This window comes from Copadichromis virginalis, linkage group LG23 (assembly GCF_057382275.1).
Source record: "Copadichromis virginalis isolate Kocher_CV1m ecotype Utaka linkage group LG23, C_Virginalis_male_GT1.1, whole genome shotgun sequence".
Lineage (NCBI taxonomy): Eukaryota > Metazoa > Chordata > Actinopteri > Cichliformes > Cichlidae > Copadichromis > Copadichromis virginalis.
The window spans coordinates 46,780,155-46,798,035 of record NC_140639.1 but is presented as its reverse complement, the minus strand read 5'-3'; the positions used below and the strand labels follow the sequence as shown (position 1 = coordinate 46,798,035).

General features: G+C 39.7%; 2 protein-coding genes across 4 annotated transcripts in view; both read right to left on the bottom strand.

The window, feature by feature from the left end:
* LOC146681826 (uncharacterized) overlaps positions 1–17,881 on the bottom strand; it is a 113,487-nt gene that overhangs the window by 87,022 nt on the left and 8,584 nt on the right. Inside the window, exons 8-10 of the mRNA XM_085448797.1 lie at positions 14,770–14,846; positions 14,519–14,663; positions 1,549–1,671 (exon numbers count right to left, since the gene is read on the bottom strand). Of these exons, the coding sequence (XP_085304923.1) occupies positions 1,549–1,671; positions 14,519–14,663; positions 14,770–14,846 (345 nt within the window). The remainder of the gene's footprint in view (positions 1–1,548; positions 1,672–14,518; positions 14,664–14,769; positions 14,847–17,881) is intronic.
* On the bottom strand, positions 7,456–14,591 carry LOC146681829 (T-cell surface antigen CD2-like). Of its 3 annotated transcripts, XM_085448241.1 has the most exons (8): positions 14,387–14,591; positions 13,681–13,824; positions 10,558–10,848; positions 10,256–10,335; positions 9,783–9,963; positions 9,646–9,675; positions 9,446–9,529; positions 7,456–8,562 (listed from the first exon to the last, which is right to left on the bottom strand). In XM_085448241.1, the coding sequence occupies exons 2-8, from the start codon at positions 13,760–13,762 to the stop codon at positions 8,501–8,503; spliced, it is 810 nt and encodes a 269-aa protein (XP_085304367.1). In that variant the 5' UTR covers positions 13,763–13,824; positions 14,387–14,591; the 3' UTR covers positions 7,456–8,500. The 3 variants fall into 3 exon arrangements, with proteins under 3 accessions (XP_085304367.1, XP_085304368.1, XP_085304366.1); XM_085448242.1 differs by lacking the exon at positions 9,446–9,529; XM_085448240.1 differs by having other exon boundaries at positions 8,503–9,529.

The window sequence follows — 17,881 nt, the reverse complement described above, 5'->3', positions numbered from 1 at the left end:
ATATATATGTACATATATAAATATGTATATATGTCCAGCGATGGGAATAACGGCGTTCAAGTATTGGCGTTACTTTTTTCAGTAACGAGTAATCTAACTAATTACTTTTTTTTTTTTTTTTTTCTTTTGTGTGTGTGTCCCGTTTGGATCTTTAGCCATCAGAATTGTTGTCTTATGGCCAAGAAAGATGCCAAGCGGATTTATTTTACCAAGTGGATCATCATGGCCTTGCCATATTGGTCCATTTGATTGACCTTTATTATAATTGTGAATTTATTTTATTTTCAGTTGCTACAAACGGGACAGACATGACTGGGGGATAGGACAGGGAGAAAGAATGAAAGAAAGAGAGGGAGAGAAAGAAAACCAAAGGGGAGAAGAGACGGTGAGAAGGGGGGAAGAAAGAAAAAAAAAACAAACAAACAAAAAAAAAAACACCTGGGTCACCTGTATGGAGAAAAAAAACAGAAGAGAAAGCAAACAACAAAGAGCAACATAATAAAAAAAACAGCACCATCACAATAAACTAGCTAGCAGTAGATATCAGTAGATACTAAATAATAAACGATATTGTGCAGCACGCAAGATAGACAGCGCACAATGTGCTTTGAGGCAGCAGCCAAGAAAGCTGTAGCCCGCGTCTGTGAATACCCGTGTGTACACCTGTGTGCATACCTGTGTGGATCAGCATGCTTGCATTCCAAAGGTTTCTCCCTGTAACGATCTGCTAGGGAGTGTGGGGAGCCACAGCCCCGTCCTCCAGGGTATGAAACTAATTACTATTTCTATCGTTACAACGCCGTGGCATCTTACTGAATGGAGAACACCTGATTGTTATGTAAATAATTTGAAATGGTTATTTTAAAAAGGGTAAAAGGTAAATGGATGTAAATAACTTTAATGTTTGCAAAACTTGTGCACATGATTTTAAAATTGGCAATTTATATTAGCATTTAAAGTTATGAAATATGATTCAATAAACATGTTTGCTTTTTGTCTGATTTTAGATCAACTGTGTTAATACAATATTTCAAAATGAAAACATAACTGTAGATTCAGACATGTGAGGCTGTGCTGAAAAGAATGATACCAAACAAGGCAAATAAACAGTTTTTTAAAGGTGAAATGTAGAGGAAACATCAAAAGAAGCTAAAAATGACCAATTATACCCTGGACCCCAGAGGGTTAAACTTTAAAAAAAAGTAATGCAATAGTTACTTTTCAAGTAATTAATTACTTTTAGAATCATGTAGCTCAGTTACTAACTCCGTTACTTTTTTTTTAAAAGAAGTAACTAATAACTATAATTAATTACTTTTTCAAAGTGACTTGCCCAATACTGTATATGACATAGTACTGAAACATGTAAATATAAATATAAATATGGAGTCAGATCTCGCCTCTGTTAAGTCTTGAAGAATTATAAAGTTGGAAGATGACATGTTAATTAATTTTGCCTTAAAAATATCATAACCAGCAAGTTTGGAATTTAAAGCTAAAACATAAACCAAAAAGAACAACAAAATTGTACCGTAAATTGTACTATACCTGAGGAAGCAATGAAGCAGCAGCAGAGCAAAAACACAGCGAAGGTGGCAGCAGAAACCATGTTCTTCACTATTTCCATCACTCTTAGCTCAAAAGAGCACTTTCCAGTGTCGGTGTTATTTCCTGTAAAAGCACAACAGTGTCGTGTGTGTGTGTGTGTGTGTGTGTGTGTGTGTGTGTGTGTGTGTGTGTGTGTGTGTGTGTTCAAGTGTAGGCATGTGCATGTATGGTTTTAAAAGGAAGTGACCCAAGAGGCCTCATCTACTTTCATAAACCAAGCAAGCAGATCTCACACCCAGAACACAGACTGTGCATCTTGTTTTGGCTTTTTGCTTCAGAGAACATACATAAATATAACCAAAATATTTTCAATAGTAACCAGAGTGAACACAAGGAAAGCGGCGGGGCCAGACGGCATCACCGGCCGTCTGCTGCGCTGCTGTGCTGACCAGCTAGCAGGTGTGTTCACTTCCATCTTCAACGAGTCCCTGGCGAAGTCTGTGGTCCCCACATGCTTCAAAAGATCCACCATCATCCCTGTGCCCAAGAACAGCAAACCCTCATCCCTGAACGATTACCGGCCAGTTGCACTGACCTCGGTAGTAATGAAGGTGTTTGAGAGGCTGCTGAAGAACATCATCTCCTCCTCCATCCCAGACACCACAGATCCGCTGCAGTTCGCCTACAGATCCAACAGATCCACAGAGGATGCCATCGCCCACGTCCTACACACCACTCTCAGCCACGTGGACAAGAAACGGGTAACTATGTGCGAATGCTGTTTGTTGATTACAGTTCAGCGTTTAACACAATAGTGCCCTGCAGACTGTTCACAAAGCTGAGGGATCTGGGACTTAACAGCCGTCTGTGTGCATGGGTGTTGGACTTCCTCACTGGCAGAACTCAGGTGGTGAGGGTGGGCAGGTGCTTCTCCAACAGCATCACCATCAACACAGGAGCACCTCAGGGATGTGTCCTCTCGCCACTGCTCTACTCCCTCTACACTTCAGATTGTGTGGCCACCCATGGCTCCAACACCATTGTGAAGTTTGCTGACGACACAGTGGTGTTGGGTGCCATCTCCAACAACGATGAGGTGGCCTACATGGATGAAGTGAAGAATCTGGCATCGTGGTGCCAGGACAACCACCTCCAGCTGAACGTCAGCAAGACCAAGGAGCTGGTGGTGGACTTCAGAAGGGGTCAGCACAGAGACTACAAGCCCATTATCATCAATGGAGCTCCAGTGGAGAGGGTGCAGTCCTTCAAGTATCTTGGTGTCCACATCTCCTCAGACCTGACATGGGCTGCCCACATTCAGGTCCAGACCAAAAAGGCTAGGCAGCGCCTGTATCACCTACGACAACTGAGGAAGTTCAGGGTCTCTCCAAAGATCCTCAGGATTTTCTATACAGGCGCTGTGGAGAGCATCCTCACACAGAACATGACATCGTGGTTTGGGAACAGCTGTGTGAAGGACCAAAAAGCTCTCCAGAGAGTGATCCGTACAGCAGAATGCTGCTGCAGGATTGCTCTCCCCCCGCTTCAGGACACCTACACCAGGAGATGCCGGACTAGAGCAGCGCAGATACTGAAGGACCCGTCCCATCCTGGCAACAAACTGTTCCAACTTCTGCAATCTGGTAGAAGGTTCCGCATCTTCCGGGCAAGGACAGAGAGACTCAAGAGGAGCTTCTATCCCCAAGCCATCCGTGCCCTAAACACACACACCCGCCCGCTCACATCATCTATAATTGACTGAGACAGGACTCTCTTCCAGACACTCTAAACCAAGGCACAATGTACATTTCAATTCCTTTAATTTTAAATATGTTCATATTGTCTATCCTGTAAAATAGTCAGATGTCTATTCATATTAATGTACAGAATTCACCTGCTTGCTGCTACTACTGCACATTCACCCAGTGTATATACTGTATGTGTATATATATATATATATATATATATATATATATATATATATATATATATATATATATATATATATATATATATATATATATATATATATATATATATATATATATATATATATATATATATGTTCTTCCTCTACACCCCCCCCCCCCCCAATTTTTGCACATGTCGAGGAGCGTGTCAGGCTACATTTCACTGTGTTTTATACTTGTATAACTATGCATATGACAAATAAAGAACCTTGAACCTTGAAATCAAATGCTAAATTGCTATAAAATACAAATGACTGTTGTTTTGAATTAAATTGTTTTCATAAACCTGAATGTACAAACTGATTTTATTTGTTGAATATTATTTGTTGTTTCCTCATTGTTTTCAGTTGAAACAGGACACTGCTGTGATGTGTTGTTTACAATCTGGTCTGTAAGTGTAGCTGTCCCTAGTTTACACAAGGTATTACATCTGTAGTGAGAATGAATGGCTATGGATTCTGAGAGTAATAAAGTTTTAGTGCAGTTTTTGTGCAGTTCCCGTGACTTTTCATGGCACGGTGTCAGAAGAAGTTGCCCACCAAAGGTGTAGAAGCAGAAGGGAGAAGATGCAAGCAGTGATAATGGCAAAGGTTAATGCACCTGATTTGTTTGACTTCACTAAACCAGCGCAATGGCTGGTCTGGAGGCAACGTTTATCCCACTTCTGAGTTGCTGCTAAACTCAACCAAGAGGACGGCGATATGCAAACGATAATTCCTACAAAATGTTAAAGAAGAACAACACGATTCATGAACGTGTGAATTTCCATCAAAGTTCCCAACGACATGGTGAGAGTGTAAAAGCCTTTGTCAGAAATCTCTATCAGCTAGCAGAGCATTATGACTTTGGTTACAATAAAGAAAACAAATATCTAATTGCAATATAGCCGACAGTAAAGTGGCCCAGAGGCTGCAGCTGGAGTTGAACTTAACCCTGAAGAAAGATATTAGTGTAGCTTATCAGTCCAACTTAATCAAGATGCAAATTATCGTTGCCTGTGAGATGAATACTGTGTCAGTGCCAGAAAGCTCTAAGAGCAAAAGCAAAGCATGAAAAGAGGGACAGCAACAGCTGCTCACTTCGTGGAAGATTACTGGAATGTGCTCAAATGTCATAAGACTGGATCAATCAATCAAAGATTTTAGGGCCTGTGGATACTAATGCTGACACCTGTGAGGACAATGTATCTGATAAAATAACAATTTAAGATGCTTTTATTTAAATTTATTTTTTTATTAATAATTGATTGACTAATAATTGAATTAATTTCATGTCAATAGCACCATTAGAAATATAGAAATATAATATTTACTTAGAAAATTTGTGACTTGTTCAAGACTCATTTTACCCACTGTATGCAGATCAACTGTCTGCATACAGCTTGCAGGATGAGGATGTGCACTGTTGTGCACCAGGAGGAACTCGGGACCAACTACAGTCTGTGGATCCAAGGATTTCATCCTGATATCTAATGGCAGTAAGGGTACCATTGCCTAGGCTGTAGAGGTCAGTCCCTCAATGAATATGGCTCCACAGACCATCTTTGACCCACCTCCAAACTTGGTCATACTGAACAATGTAACAGGCAGCATAATGTTCTTTATGGCTGAGCACTGAGCACAGGACCCACTAGAGGACACTGGGCCCTCAGACCACCCTCATAAAGTCTGTTTCTGATTGTTTGATCAGAGACATTCACACCAGCGTCCTGCTGGAGGTCATTCTGTAGTTCTGCCACTGCTCATGCTGTTCCTCCATAGACCAGTAAAAATGGATTTAGTAATTTAGATGCTTTACATATAAAAAATGAGCGAGAATGAAAACTTCCATGAGTATTACATGAAAAAGTTATGTAATCTTTATTACATCAGCATTTCTGTACAATAGAACACCTGCAGTTAAAAAGGCCAAAACTATAATGATGAGAAGATTAAAATATATCTTACCTCTGAAGGTTTGGCAGGATGAAAGGTAAGAAAAAACACTTTTGGTTCATACATTTTACCTCAGACTCTAACATTAATGGAACACAACAGTCTGTTTTGTTAGACCCTCTCTGCCTAATAAGGCGGCATCTTGGTTTCACTCTGATGTTGAAGTTCAAAACTGCTAAAAACATAAAAACGAAACAAACGAACAAAATGAAAACACAAGCACGAAGAACTGTTTTTGTCCTGCTGTCAGCAGTGATGGAAGAGGACCCAGATGAAAGATTGATGTTAAACATGATAAGACTGGTAAATGAATTTAACTGGAGTGAAATATAGATGTGTGTGAGTGCAACCAAATGTTTTATGTGCATTTAAGACAAAAACGGCTCTCTGGGACTGTGTGTGTACTGTACCCTGCAGCTGTTTGTTTTTAAAAAGAAAAAAACAAGTTTGTCGTCAATAACATGCCACTTCTCATGTGTGGTTTAACACTTACTGCAGAAACTGAACGCCTGATAAGAAGGGGGAAATACACAGAAGTTGTTTGTGCTAGAGAAAACTCCTCTGTATGGTTTTACAGCAGTATTCCTGTTTTTGTTGCATTAAACTGGTTTCTTCTATACCTGTTTGCATGGTGGTGTGGGAACACAAACATCAAAAATCCTGTTTGTATAGACATGTTAAAATGCATGATTTGAACCTTTTAAATATATATATATATGAGAAAAAGAAACTTGTTGCCCACAGCAGCTCAATGTGGCTAACACTAGAATTCACCAGCTGACACCTCATCCTCATTCAGGTTTGACAGCGTTTCTAGTTGGTAATGGCAGATGCCTGAGCAGGAACTGAGGCTGCAGTATGGAGAAGCCCTCAGAGGAGACTGATGGCCCATCCCCAAGAAGCACTGATGACTGTCTGCTACAAAGGTCGAAGACTCTAACTGGTAGGCAGGCTTAAGATGACGAGCGGCTCGTGACCTCAATCAGGTTGTCAGGGATTGCACTGAATGAAGTGCCAGCATTATTGAATGTGCCAACAAACATGAAAAAGGAACGCCAGGAAAAGAGATCAGAAGAAAGTGCAGATGATGAGAAAACTTGATGAAAGAGTGAGGGAACCTGAATCAGGTAGTGACTTGGTCGGGGTCTGAACAGAGGCTCTGGCGGTGAAGCATGCTGGGAATTTTTAGGCAGGAGATAATTGCTGACAGCTAAAGGCTTAAGGGTGAGTTTCACTTAAGCTGGATGATGCAGACGGGTTACCAGGCTGGCTAGTTTGCTTCATTTGAGTAAGGTACAGGGACTACTGATTGATTCCATAACAAATAAAGGTGATGTATCAGTTTTGGAGGTACTGGTTGAATTTGAAAGGTTACTTAAAGGAGGGGGTTAATATATATACAGAACAGGAAGGGGAGGTGTCAAGGTGTAGTCCTGCTCCTGAAGGTCGGGTGTGTTCAGGGTGGTATGGCCCTAAGCGAGAGAGCCACTACATAAAAAGCCTATATATATATTATTGTGCTAAACTGCATATGTTACAACAAAAACATGCAAACCTTCTTTATTAGCTGCAGCTTCAAATTTGAGCTGCAAAATTGCTTTTCCCGCAGTAACATCACCTTAAGAACACGTTCGTTTATTTCAGCAGTGTTAAATTGACAGAGAGCACACAGTGTGTTAGGACGATTTGTAGGTCAAACATTTTTGTCTTTTGGAGACTTTCACTTATATATAGAACATAAGAATATAAGCATGTGTGTGTCATCACAGCACATATAAAAAGGCAGTTTCTGCACTGTCCTCTCGTTTATGGCCATACCACCCTGAACACGCCTGATCCTGGAAGCTGAGCAGGGTTGGTCCTCGTCAGTACTTGCAGTCCTGTAAGCTTTTTCACTTCAACACACAAACTGCAGAGGGCGCTGCTGCTTTCTCGGGAGAGAATACTGTTTCACTTTTCTTCACCTGGTAGTGGTTTTGAAATAATGAACTGTGAGGCGAGAGAAAAGAGTAAAATACTTTATTTTATCAGTAATGATAAACAAAAAACACGAATAACAGAATCCAAGGGCAGAAGTGAGACCAGTGTCAATATGTTATACAACCATGTGATCAGATAGCAAAATATACCTTCTGGTACCATCTAGCTGCAGGAGTTCATGGGTAAATCCTTGGAAAGCTGAAGAAATACTTCAGCAGGAAAAATCACAGCCTTTTGCAAAAATATATCCAAATATAATTATACACTTTTTCCACACGTGGCAAAACTATCCGAGGACATGAACTGTTGATGCGTTCATAAGGAAGGCCATGCTTATTATTCACATTAGAGTATTACTGATTAAAAAAATAGAAGCAGAACTTTTTGTCAAACAGAAGAGGAACACAAAACATTTCAAACAGATGTTTATGGCAGAATTCATAGGTCTGAAAATACAAGTCAGTCCCTTTCAAGCAGTTTAAAACAGAAACAGTAAAGGACTGCCATGGCTTTGAGATACTTTGGTTGTAATACAAATCCCAGAGTTCACAAGCAAGAGGACTACAGAGATGGCCATGCTATGCTATGCTAAATTACAACTGTTTAAAGGTAACATTTTAAAAAACCTACAGGAAAAACAAAAGTAGAAAAAATGTTAAAAAAGTCAAAATATAAGTGTCATCACATTTTTACAAGAACAAGCTTTTCCACACAGACAAGTAGACGACAGTATTCCAAGAATAATCTAGTTTTTCCACATCTTTTAAAAACACTGTAACACATGAGTCTTTAATAAAAATGAGTCCATCAATGTTGATCAAATACTGATTAGCACTTGTTTAGACTGATCGTCTATATGGGTTTATTAACCTGCTCCATTATTGTGTGCACATTTAACCCAGTTTATACAGTCAGTGTAAACAAACGAGGGGTCCTAAACACACCGTTTCATCTCAGCACTGAGGCTGGATAATGATTGTATTTTTTCTGTTGTCTCACTCAGAGGTTCTGGGATGCTGCTGGTCGTGATGGTGGTGATCAGTTATTTGAGTGTTGCAGGCCAGCTCACTACAGCTGCTGCTGATGTTGCTGCTGTTCCTGAGTGATCTGCAAACGAAGCTCCTCCTCCTCTGTTAAAATAAGCATAGACGACAGGTCAGAGGGAGAATCAGCTCAGTTCAGTTGTGTCAATACTGCGCCAAATCACAACAATAGTTGATGCGAGACACTTTATATTGTCAAGACCTTACAGTAATCCAAAGAAACAGAAAACCCCAACAATCATATGACCCCCTATGAGTAAGAGCTTTAGTGACAGTGAGAAGGAAAAACTCCCTTTAAGGAAGAAACCACCAGCTCAGGGAGGAGGAGCCATCAGCCGCCACCGGTTAGGGTGAGAGGAGGGAAACAGGACAAAAGACATCCTGTGTCTTCACATCACAATCATCTCTCATCATTTCTCGCAAAACCTGCTCATACTAAGACCCTGGCTTTGATGTGGTGTTGCCAGCTAAACAAAGATGAGCTAGAATCAAACTTCATCTGCTTTGCAATCAACAAAATGTAAAAGCTCAACACATGTTGGAGGTGTCACTCAGATTTAAAAAAATAAATAAAAAATAAAAAGGAAATCAAATCCAGACCACAGACCACCCAGTCACAAAAAAGGTCATTTCAGCAACACGTGATGATTTCTGACCATGTAGTAAAAGATAAGAAACTGCTCAAAACATTAAAAACTTAATTTCCTTCTTTGACACAATAATTTGTGTCATCTGTAGCCTAATCCAGCATCACATGCTCAGCCTGGTTTGTTTAATCCTAATGTCAATACTGCACTGTGAAATTCATTACAATGGCTAAACCTAAAGAAAAATGAACTTATTGTCTCAATACTCAAGGAAGAAACGTTATTGAGCTTTCAGTGAAGTATACGCCCTGCCACCAAACACCAGCCAAAACAACCCAGCAACAAAATAAAAAGGAGACGACATTTTTGAAAAGAAATCTTACGGATTTTTTTAATCCGCTTTTTCCGTCTGGACTGGACACAGCAAATGACGACAACAAGGATTACCACCAAACAAATACAAATGCCTGATGGTGAAGAATAACAGCAAATTGTGTTTGACATGTTAAAGTGGGACTAGAAATAGACAAATGATTGTGTGAAGTTTAATTCCTCCACATTTCATATAAGATGTGAAACATACCCACAGCGATCCAGATGCCACTGTGATCAGCTTAAAACAACAGGAGCAGAAATGTATTTATTTGGAGATGACTGACAGGTGACACGTGATAGCACATCATACTTGCACAACCCAGTGTCACTGACTTGACTACTTACAGGGCTTAATGCAGTCTTGTTGAACAGGCTGACTGATCTCAGAGCTGACGGGGTTAGAAACATTGCAAGAGAAACCATCATTTAGCACGTCTTTGACTGGCCTTGTCAGCTCCTTGCCAGTCTCTTTTTCTGCCACAGGTTTATCACCCATAAACCATTTGATCTGAAAATTATTTTCACTCTGTAGACAAACAGACAATTAGTGGATTTATTGGAAGGTTCCGATTTTAAGTCTAACATAAAAAGTTAAACTTCGCCAAAATTAGAAATATAATAATCTTTTCATACATTTTGGGTAATTTTCCAGCCTATATAATTAAATAATACATACATAGAGACCCAAGCCTCACTGAAACAACATCTGAGGAAATGCACACTGCAAACTACAGATTCTTCAACAGCTTAATTATGAGTCAGTTATTGGTAGAGTACTCTAACTTAATTGCACCTGAAACAATAAATATTGTACTCACCTTAATAACATTGCAAGTAAAAGAGACTTTTGTCTTGTCGCCTGTACACATCACTGTTACTTTGGGCTTCTGCACACGGTCTGAGTACAGAAAATTTCTTTATATCAACATTATATAAACTACTGCTGATAATGCTTTTCTACAATAACCAACACTGTTGATTAATAAGACTGAAAAGTGGCGTCATAATAAAACCAAATACTCTTAATGACAAAGTATGACTAAGACAGCTTAGCACACTTGCTTGTTGTGATAGAAGTAGTACAAACACAATAAATACACATATAATGTGTTTTACTTACCTAATACACACAAATGCACACTCTGTAAATCTCCCCCCACATTTATTCCCTCTGTGTTGTGAACCTCTGGTCTGTATCGTCCTGACTTGTCTTTGGTGAGTTGTGTCAGCTTTAGTGATCCAGTTGAATCAACATCATCATTTTTCCCCATGATCACCTGTTTCTGTCTGCGATAAAAGATTAGACTTGCCTCCTTGATCCATTTCAGGCTATCTGATTCCTTCAGCTCATATCTAAGTGGCACAGTGAAGTTTGATCCTGTTGCAGCATAAACACAATCATCCTGAGAGCCTGAAAGATAAAGAAATGAAGAATAGTCATGCTAGAAAAGCTCTCAACAACTACATGTCAATTCATCAAATTTGAAGGAAATTATTATTTTTATTACTTCTTGGTGTTTTTTTTTTAATGTTTAAAAGGTGAATGAAAACCTGGTGTCAAGAAGAAACAAAAGTGCATCCAGGTAATCCCAAAAAGTTAATTCTGTTCAACTGGACGTAACGTTTTGTTTGGGAGAAATGTTTCGTCACTCATCCAAGTGACTTCTTCAGTCCCAGTGATGGGACTAACAGCATTACAAACTACACAACCACAAACAGCTATAAAACAATCGAGTGAGTGAGAGAGTGAGCGAGAGAGAGTTTTGTGTTGTGTGTCAGAACAATGAGGCGACTGCTATCAGGAGTGATACACCTGCTGCTGTCAGACCTGCAGGTATCAGGCTTTTTTTTGGAGTTCTTCTATATGGTGTGGGAACACTTATTGAATGCAGAACAGCTGATGGTTATGTAAATAATTTGAAATGGTTATTTTAAAAAGGGTAAAAGTTAAATGGATGCAAATAACTTTGTTGTTTGCAAAACTTGTGCATATGATTTTAAAATTGACAATTTTTATTTGCATTTAAAGTTATGAAATATGATTCAATAAACATGTTTGTGGTTGTTACAGTAAAAAATATAACTTTTTCTACTCTGATTTTATGTTTTTTGTCTGGTTTTTGATCAAAAATGAAAAGTAGCTAAAAATGGACAATTATAAGCTGGACCCCAGAGGGTTAAACATTTTTTTAAAGTAACGCAATCGTTACTTTTCAAGTAATTAATTACTTTTAGAATCATGTAACTCAGTTACTAACTCAGTTACTTTTTTGAAGTAGTAACTAGTAACTATAATTACTTTTTCAAAGTAACTTGCCCAACACTGGTCTCAGCTGACTGTAGGTTTCCCCAACCAGAAAGCTCCAGGCAATCCAGGAGAGAAGGACGAACGCTGCCTAAGCGAAGACTCGTAGTGATCCTGTATGTGTCAGGAGTGTCGGAGCAGTTGAGACGCATTTTTTCTAAACACTGAATCTTTGTGGGTTTCAAATCCCAAAACACGCTGCACCAAAAATTGGTCCACCCAAGGATCAGGTCCCCCGACACAAACAGAGTAACATAGTGTACGCTGTTGAGTGCCAGGAGGATTGCCAGGATTTATACATCGGAGAAACCAAACAACCTCTGGCAAAGAGGATGGCACAACACAGAAGAACTACCTCGTTAGGCCGGACTCTGCAGTCTATTTACAGCTACAGGCCAGTGGACACTCTTTCAAGCATGAGGATGTTCACATCCTGGACAGGGAGGAACGCTGGTTTGAGCACGGCGTCAAGGAGGCCATTTACGTGAAAAGGGAAAGACCATCTCTGAATCGAGGGAGGGCCTAAAGGTTCATCTTTCACCATCTTATCCCGACATGGACACACAGGGCGGCTGCTCTCTGTCCCGACAAAACAGTGTCTTTGTTTTGCTCTTTTTCTTGTGAAACAAGGCCCACACTGTCATGAGCTCCTTCTCAAAATCAAGAAAAGCAAACTGACTTTATTAATCACGGAAGAGCTATGAATTACACTGAGGGACTGCGGACTGCTTCGGAGGCACCTACATTCAGCGAGCCCTGCTACTAGATCTCGCACACAGATGGAACGTGTCAGGCAGTGCAAGAGGAAGAAGACGGGTAAGTGTGGAGGCATCCGGAGTAGGCTAGCAGCTAATTCACACAAACCTGCTATTTCCCCCATCGTACTGTCCAACGTGCTCTCCCTGGACAACAAGCTGGATCAACATAGAAGAGCCACCTCCACGGGACAAGACTCTGCTGTCCATCTGCATCTAAAGGTCAAAGGTCACTCTTTTGAGCATGCCAATGTTCACATTTTGGACAGAGAAGACAGATGGTTTGAAAGGAGTGAAAGAAGCCATTTATGTCCACTGTGAGCGACCATCTTTGAACAGAGGCGGGGGTTTACGACACCAACTGTCTGCCATCTATGATCCAGTTTTGAGATCCCTTCCCAGGCACCTTAACGCCCACTCACATCCTGGGCCATCTAACCTCAGGAAATCACATGATAGGGTGGGGCCAGGTTTCACAATGAGCTCACCCAAAACCTTGGCCGTCACCTACACCTGTTTTCACACCTTGGATCATGTGATTAGGTAGGGGATCAATAGGGGGTCCATGACCCTCTTGAGGGTCTCCCCCAAAGGGCTTAAATCTGGGACTCTCCACCAATTGGTCTTAGAACTGAAGAAGCTTCTCATATGAGGTGAAACGTCTTCAAGAAACTTGAAGAAATTTTTCTTTCCCAGCTCCTTAGACTGCAATTACCCAGATGACTGAGAACCTTCACAGACAAACTGTCATTGCCTACATTTCAAAGTGCATCAGTGATGTCACAGAGACCAGGACTGTCACTGTCCGGGCCAATCAGAAACCATGGCTGGATGTGGTGAGCCTAAGAACAGCAAGGGCAAAGCCATCACGCTGCATCAGAGATGTGAAAAGGCAATCCTCCAAGAGGATTTTGCAAAGCTTCAGTGACAGCAGAGATACTTTAGTTCAGTAATTATTGCTAAATTCTAGGTTTTTTGATGGTAAAGCACATTTCCACTGACAGCCTCATAAAGAAAAAAAAGAAATTGAAAAAGAAATAAAACTGCACGATCACTAAATCACATAGAACATCTGGCCAATCACAAGTGGCATCTTAAAGAACGATTTAAAAAGTTAAAATGAACTTTTCCTTTAATAAAGCCTGAGGAATTAATAATGAGATTCATTAAATTGTATTTGTACCTGTGGAGCCGTTGGCTAAGCAGCAGAGCAGAAACACAGCGGTGATAATGGAAGAAGAAGACATCTTCTTCACTCTTCTCATCACATTCAGGTCCAAACAGTTACTCAGTCCAAATCAGGGGTAGATGAATATCCAAAGGCCTTCTAACGACGTGAAAAAATACAAAAGTGAGCAAAAATGAACAAAATGTATCAAACAAACAAAAACAGCTGCAAACAAAGCAGATGTGTTTTCGGGAAATTGTTGAGCCAACTGATGCAATCCAGACTGTCTAGCATGTTCTTAAGTTTCCCTTTTGGTTACCAACATATTATATTCAAACAGGAATATTGCCTCAATTTCTGGCTATAGAGAGTGAGGATGACGTCACCGAACACAGTAAATAGAAAGTGAAAGTAAAAAAAAAACAAAAAAACAATTGAACTAATTGAACAATAGACCAGACTGTGGTTAGAGCTGAAATGTCTTTTATTTAAAGGAAGGAATTTACTGCGCAGCTCTCTCGCTCTCTCTCCCTTTCCGCAGTTATAAGTCAGCCCAGCTCACCCACTCTCTCTTTAGCTCCTCTTTATCAAAGCAATCATGGATACTGACCGCGTTCGTCTTCGGGGTTCACAGCACACATAACGTTGATAGATTTGCATCGATTTCTTACACGCGCGTATTAGAAAACAATGATTCTGTGATCACAAAGTTTAGACCCACCCAAAGCAGTGTGGATGTGGACGAAGCCTAAGTTGCAGTGAGGCTATCAGACAGCAGATGATGATTAATAAAGTCCATGTGATCCATTAAAAAAAAAGAAAAAAATCATGAATTAAAAAGATTTCTTCTGACTCAGGGTGGAGGCGGTGTGATCCTGGGAACTGTGATTATCAAAGCGGAAGCGACTGCGGACCCGATCCGCCTCCTGAACTGTCATTTCCAGGATCTGTTTGGGATCATCGTGGTGGCATGTTTTCAAAATGCCTTCATAAACATACTGAAGTATAAATTTAAAAAAAAACATCTGGCCATTCAGACAGCTGTATAAAAGTTTGGATATTTCTTATGAAAGAAGCAGTGTCACTCTGGCAACTATTGATTACATATTCCACTGCGGAGTCCTCGTTTTCCACTGATAGCAGTTTATTAACCTGGCAGCAGGTCATGTCATACATGCCGCCTTCAGACAAAAACACAAAACATGCTGGTTAAAATGAACAAAAGTGGAAGTAAGTGAATAAAAGTCATATGATTGAATGAGTGAATGAATGAAGCCAATTCTGCTTATAAAATAAGAGGAAGCAGAGTAACAATGTCTCTGTCTAAATGTGAAGGTTTTAATTCATTAATTAAAAAAATAAAAAAGTTTTTTAGTTGCTTTTTGTCCAAGCTCTCTTCTGTGTTTGTTTGTTTGTTTGTTTGTTTGTTTTTTAAAGTACAAGTTCTCATCAGCATCGTTCCTCTTTTTTTCTGCCACTTGTGACACACCACACAAAGATTCTAGGTCTGACCAACTGTCTCAGCCGTGGGCAAATTCTGATTCATTCCTTCAATTTTGTTTAAATTGTAAATTGTTTTTTTTTTCATCCTCTTCCCTGTTTTTATTTATGGTAGGCCTAATTAGTTGGTTATCGCTGATATTCAGAAACATGAACAGTGACTCTGTCAGTATTTGCAGATGTCCACAAGGTGGCACCATTCCATACACATGTACATGGTACAAATTCTGGTCCTTACGGTAATATTACGGTAATAATGAATGAAATATCAGTTTATTTTAATATATGCGGCAGAAACGGCTCTCTGTTTAAATTTTTTTTAATTATAACATATTATAGGCATCCTGCACAGATCACATGACTTCATCACTAAGGCCAGACGGTGATGATAATGTTATTTTCTGTTATGTCTCTTCAGATCACAGTGTGCCCAGGTGCCAGGTTGTGGGACGCTGCTGTTTTCAGCCTCTTTGTTGGTGTTGACAGCTGGCTGCTGCTGGTAGCGATGCTCATAACAACGAGGCTTTTCCTGTTCTTCATCAGTCCACTGCAAATAAAGCTCCCTCAAATCTGTTAAAATAAGGACAGATGAAAGATCAGACCTGGAGAATCACCGGTCATCTCCTAATGTTTTCAGACAGGATTGTGTCAGCTACACAAGGATAAATAGAAAGAATTAGATCTCCTTTGTAGTCAATATACTGTAGACAGCTCAATGGTAAACTGACACATTCTTATATAGTGCTTTAAACAGCACAGAAAAAGCACTTTTTTCTATTTCTAAGTGCTTTCTATCTAACATTCACACTGAGGTGAATGCATCGGGAGCAACTGATCTCAAAGCTCCAAGTGTATTTGATGTCAGCTAATCTATGCTAATGCCACTGCTATTTGTGTAACTAATAATGGTATTTTATTTTTAATCTTGTCTTAAGACAGTCATTACATCAGCAGAGCAGGTTTAAATCTGTCTGAACTACTTTGTGGAGTCTATCTACATCAGAAATGAATGTGTGGGAGGCAGGTGTGAACCTACAAGGAGCAGAGATAGTGGAGGCAGATGAGATTCAGTACATGGGACCTTTGAGCTTTGTAGAATCCCTACCCTGCTCATTTTAAAACCTTTCATTTAATTCATGTTGTTTAAATTGGTTGTTGGTGGTGCTTTTATTTAAAATATAGTTCTTCTGAATTATTCAAAACGTTTAACCAATTTGCTTATATCGACACACCGTAAGTGACACAATTTAAACAAGCAGCATAAAATATTGCGAAGCCCAGATATAATTTTTAGCATAATCCAACACCAGATGTCCAACCTGCATCGTTATTAATAATAATGATATACTGTCAAGAAATCAAACAAAACAAGTCAACTCATGGTCCCACAAACATTAAACAACTAGGAGTGTGAGTTATGCTAACTTTTTACACTGCAAGTAAAACTGACATTTGTCTTATTGACTGACAGAAGCCAGGCTGCCATATCGCACCATCGGCCCCTCTGGCCACCACCAGTAGGCGGTAGGGTAAAGTGTCTTGCCCAAGGACACAACGGCCAGGACAGAGAGCCCGGGAATCGAACCGGCGACCTTCCGGTTACAGATGAGCTTCCCAACCTCCCTGATCCACGGTCGCCCGTCAAGAAATAATCTTGATAATACATTAAAAATAATAATAATGCTGTATGGGAAAGCTAGACAGTAACTTTAGTACATTAATAAACCAGCAGTTTTCTGTGGGTTAAATGTGTGACTAACATAGAAACAGGCAGAACATTTGCTATAAAGTACATTTGTATTACCAGAATAAATGTATGTATAATGTGTTGTTACTTACCTGATACACACAAATGCACACTCGGTAAATTTCCCCCCACATTTATTCCCTCTGTGCTGTGAATCTCTGGTCTGTATCGTCCTGACTCGTCTTCATCCAGTTGAATCAGCATCATCATTTTCCCCTGTGGTCACCTGTTTCTGTCTGCGATGAAAGATTATCCTTGTGTCCTTGAACCATCTCAGGCTCTCTGATGCCTTTAACTTATATTTAAGTGACACAGTGAAGTTTGAGCCTGTTGCAGCGTACACACAATCATCCTGAGAGCCTTTGAAACAGAAAGATGAGATTAGCCATGTTAGAAAGGCTCTGAACGATTGTATGTCAATTTATAACATTTGAAGGACATTGTGTTATTCATACTAAATTCAGGGCTGTACCTAAACTTTGTTCCATCTACAGACTTCTTACAAATTTCCAAAGTAGCTGCCAAGAAATCACGATGCAGATAAAAAGTGTCAGACACTAACATTTAATTTCTGTGTGCATGAGCAACGCTGCTTTGCAAAGGTGTCCACATTGCATAGCTTGAGTTAGTACACAGCATGTAAACACATTTTCTGCATGTACAAATATCTTTGTGAGAATTTCCAAAATCTCCATAGAGATGTTATATCGTGTTTTAATTTGATAAATCATTGACAATCAGCTGATATTTCACATTCTTCTCAATAATGTCGACTACTTTAGAAGCTGACTACTTTTAGATTGACTGGAACTTTTTGAGATCACGACAATCATCATGACATTGCTAAGAAAACAAATATACCAAATGTGCAAAAACAGTTCTCAGTAAAATGAATTTTGCAATCACTAAGTCGCTTTATCAGAGTTTCACTTTCTGTCAAGGGAACAGGAAATCAATCATCTTATGATT

Coding starts and splice junctions, on each gene's coding strand:
- LOC146681829 (XM_085448240.1), bottom strand. CDS start 13,762: ATGAGAAGAGTGAAGAAGATGTCTTCTTCTTCCATTATCACCGCTGTG. Junction 9,964..10,255: donor TTACTTGCAATGTTATTAAG/GTGAGTACAATA, acceptor GTTTGTCTACAG/AGTGAAAATAATTTTCAGAT. Junction 9,676..9,782: donor ACAAGACTGCATTAAGCCCT/GTAAGTAGTCAA, acceptor TGTTGTTTTAAG/CTGATCACAGTGGCATCTGG.